The 3,853-nt window shown below is 38.3% G+C and overlaps 1 protein-coding gene and 1 long non-coding RNA gene across 10 annotated transcripts in view; one reads left to right on the top strand and one right to left on the bottom strand.

Annotated features, from left to right (window-relative positions):
* The window catches only part of grin1a (glutamate receptor, ionotropic, N-methyl D-aspartate 1a), a 28,847-nt gene extending 27,729 nt beyond the window's left edge, over nt 1-1,118 (bottom strand). For 6 of the 9 annotated variants that reach the window (XM_016551853.1, XM_016551844.1, XM_016551848.1 and 3 more), the window contains exon 1: nt 474-1,118. In XM_016551853.1, coding sequence (XP_016407339.1) covers nt 474-722 — 249 coding nt within the window. In that variant the 5' untranslated portion in view covers nt 723-1,118. The remainder of the gene's footprint in view (nt 1-473) is intronic. The other 3 variants (XM_016551850.1, XM_016551851.1, XM_016551852.1) reach the window with 1 other exon arrangement.
* LOC107739672 (uncharacterized) overlaps nt 1-3,853 on the top strand; it is a 6,348-nt gene that overhangs the window by 332 nt on the left and 2,163 nt on the right. The window lies entirely within an intron of this gene.

Below are 3,853 nucleotides of genomic sequence, written 5' to 3'. Positions count from 1 at the left end.
TATATATATATATATATATATATATATATATATAAAATATTTAAAAATTGTCTAACCTATAATATGCATTTCATTTAATTGTACTCGTCAAAAATATGATTTATTATGACTAAATCAACTGAATACATAAAGTAAACAAAATTGTAAAGGATAAATAGGGTATTTATTGCAGTTTTACAGTGCAATAAATGTTTAGAAATTATCAGTTGGCATCAGTATATAGATCTTTCTAATGAATATATTTGCATATTTAATGAAACACTTTTCAATAACCTAAATAATGGTACTTGTAATGGATAATATCATGCTTGAAAAAACACTGCCTTATGAAAGCCAAACAAATGAATTCAATCGGAGTGGTGCATATTGCATTAACATGTTTACCCCTCAAGCAAATTTTAAGTCATTTTATTTAATACTGGATCTCGCCACATGAAAATGCCACAATGCAACGCTGATACTAAAAATCCCACCTGACTGGAAATGAGATCCTCACACACAGACAGCGCCATCTGAATCGCATTCGCTTTGTGAGTGACAGAGATGGCGGTCAACTTGAATTTATCCCTTCCGTACACCTGGTTCGCCTGAGTGACCGCATCCTTGAACACCTGCTCGTATCTCTTCTGGCTCAGGACGGCCCCGATGTTCACAATCTTGGGCTCGCAGCCGCCCCGCACGCAGGAGCAGGAGAATAACGCGGCCAGCAGAAGCAGACGCATCGTGTGGAGGGCCAGAAGTGCGCACGGAGAGTCCCAGCGTCTTCTCTTCTTAGTGCTGCCGGAGGCTCTTGTTTGAGCTATTCGCTTGTTAAGAATGAAGGCAATGTCCAGTGTGGCAGTTTTAGACTTAAAAAATCCCAGGTACGAAATTCACACACACTGCGGCGATCTGTTCATGGTGCCCGGTTCAATTAGGCGATGGCATCTGAGAGAAGCGGCATTCACTGCAGCCTTTCTCTTAATTCCCCCTGTTAAGTCAGGCTGCAGACAGGCAGAGCAAACACTACATGAAGGCTGGCAGCAGAAATCAGTGATGCGTCTCTGCGCGTCGGCTGTTGTTCTGCGGCGGAGCGCTGTCCTTGGTGCTGACAGCTGTGCGCGCTCTTTTACGCGCGCCCCCGCACCTCCTCCAGTTTTTCGCGTTGGCGTTCCGCTAGAATTAAAACTGCTCCGATGTCACAAACAATCCAAGCGTGAAGAATTGTTGTTCCATTTGGAGCGAATTGTTCTATTTTTTTTTTTTTTTTAAATAAACGGGTAGAAAGAAACGTATGGTTTTAAAAGGTCGACCATTTACCGACACATTCCAATGTTTCTAACGCATTTAATCTCTCCTATTCCCACCGCATTTTGACAATTTTCTCGAATTGAATGGGTCTTATAACAGTTGCTGATGTACAGATAGTTCTCAACTGTAAATGAAATGGATTTAATGTGAACGTTTTTTTACATGAACAGAATTTTTCCTTCCTGAAAGATCAAATGAAGGTGAAATATGTCATAATACAAATATGGCGATTATATTTAGTCATATTTAAAGGTTCTGTTATTAATGTAGTAAAATGACATAAACAAAATTGGTAGAATTAGTCCCAATGTAGCTAAACATGCTATTGATCAAATTTGTGGAAGGCCTGTTTTGAATAACTGATTTATTCACATTATAAAACTATAGATCTCAAAGTGTTACATTAAATGAGTCAAAAATGACATTTTTATTGGATTATATTGTTACTCTGCAATCTATTGAGTATAATTGAGCAACTTTGCCTCAAGTTTTCTATTTGTAGCAACTGTGTCCCATAAAACACATAATTTCATTACTTTGAATCATTACTTAAATCTTTGTTCTATTCAAGAAGTAAAATTCATGTGCTTATTCAAAAACTGTGGGATTAAATGGTTACAAAACATGTATAAAGGGTTAAGGCATGGTCAAATTGAGATATTTCCTTATATTCTTGCCCAAGACAGTGTTTAAGCCAAATAACATGTAGATAAAGTGTGCTGCTAGAAGACAGGCCCTGATGCACTCTTAAAAATGAAAGGTTCAGCAAAGAAACCTCTTGTAAAGAACAGTTGTTAGTTGTATTTAGATCACTGTATTGGTTTTTTTAAAGCACCAATGCATAGAAGTTCTCCTTGACTCTAAAAACCTTTTTGGCTCTATTTCAAACCTTTATTTTCAGCTCACCTGCTTCTAGCATAGCATTCTTCCACCCAAAATGACTGACTTAAGACAGCTAAATGTTACCACCGATGCTCAAAGTTGTATTTTAAGGACTGGTGTTCAATTATGTAAGCAGCACACCATCTATATTTCATCATTTTCAATCATGAAATCACTTGCTCTGTCTCTCAAACCTAGACTTTAAAAGTAATTACTTAAAGTGGCAGGTCTGAGAGGTCTTCACGGTTCTCTGAGCATCTCCTGCTTTAAGTGCTGTGTGTTTTCAAATGGCAGCTGTGCAAAACCTTTAATTTGTGCTTTATTTCAAAGATGCATGTCAAAGCTCCAGACAAGAGCAGTGCTTTGAAAAAAAGTGTACTGCTCGCTTGTGGGGAAGAAAGGGTAGCGATTTCTATGCAGGTGCATGTGCTGAGCAGCATTATGCACTGGTTGGCACATAAGGACAAAAGGGGAAAAACGGTTACCAAGGAAACAAGCCTCTCTCCTGAAGTGTGAAGTTTCAAAGTATTCACATGTAGGCATTTTGTACGCGCTGGCAACGCAGGGTGTTAAGTGACAGTACGCCTTATAAACATGCACCACAAAACACGTGAACACCATGAATGCTTAATGTTGGCATATTAATATGCAGGTTTTCTTGTACATATGCATTTGGCCTTGCTTTGTGTTGTGATTTTGTCAGACTCCGCTCATTGTGATTTGATTTAATTTTCCCATGTTGGAGAACCTGCAGTCGAAACCCTATTAACATTTCATTATCCGTGGGAAATAATCCCTCTACATGTGAATGTCACAGTCTGATATGAAGAGGGGATTTGTAAATTAGGTCACAATTGATATAGTTATGCCTTCGACTTTAAATAATGTATCACACGCCTCAGGGGGGGCATCTTTATATAGCTGCATGGTTTTATTTACTTGTATTATAAAGTCGAATCATAGTCTGTTGCACAGAAGAATCATTAGAAATATAAAGCAAGCTTATTTAATTATGGATGTTATTATCTCAAGAATGAGTTATAAGTATTCCGTTTATGTTTTTAGGTAGCGTAAAGTGTGAGTTTAGCAGTGAATGCGCTGGCAGTGGCGCGTGCTACTTCACTGTCTGAGGTGTTGTTATACTCGGATGTCTCTCGCTTGCTGGGAGCCACACAAAAGGCTGACCAACAAGCAAGGTTCTCACTGGCCTCGGTCGTGTTCAGCTCCCTCCCCCCCACTCCCACATCTCTGCACATCAATACAGCTGGGCCAGCCTGCACTGCAGCCGTTATATAATGACGCTCCTGCCAACACACACACACACACACACACACACACTCTCTCTCATAGGGACAGACCATTTACCAAAGAACAGTTAGGACTAATTAAGAGATGACACATCTCTAATATGTGTGTGTGCATGTGTGGCAATAGAAGCAGAAAAGGAAAAGATAAGGCGATACTTAAGGTCCAGGGGATTTTGTAAGATCTTAAATATGTTATCAGAAAAAATTATTTGTTTAAGTGTTAATAAATTGTAATATGTGCCATCTCAAGCTAAATTAACCATTTTTTATCTATGTAATGTAATACACACACACACACATATATATATATGTATATGTATATATATGTTTATGTGTGTGTGTATATATATATATATATATATATGTATATGTAT

This window comes from Sinocyclocheilus rhinocerous, unplaced genomic scaffold, assembly GCF_001515625.1.
Source record: "Sinocyclocheilus rhinocerous isolate Xijiao unplaced genomic scaffold, SAMN03320098_v1.1 scaffold585, whole genome shotgun sequence".
Taxonomy (NCBI): Eukaryota; Metazoa; Chordata; class Actinopteri; order Cypriniformes; family Cyprinidae; genus Sinocyclocheilus; species Sinocyclocheilus rhinocerous.
The sequence above is the reverse complement of the archived record's forward strand: the minus strand, read 5'-3'. Positions and strand labels throughout refer to the sequence as shown.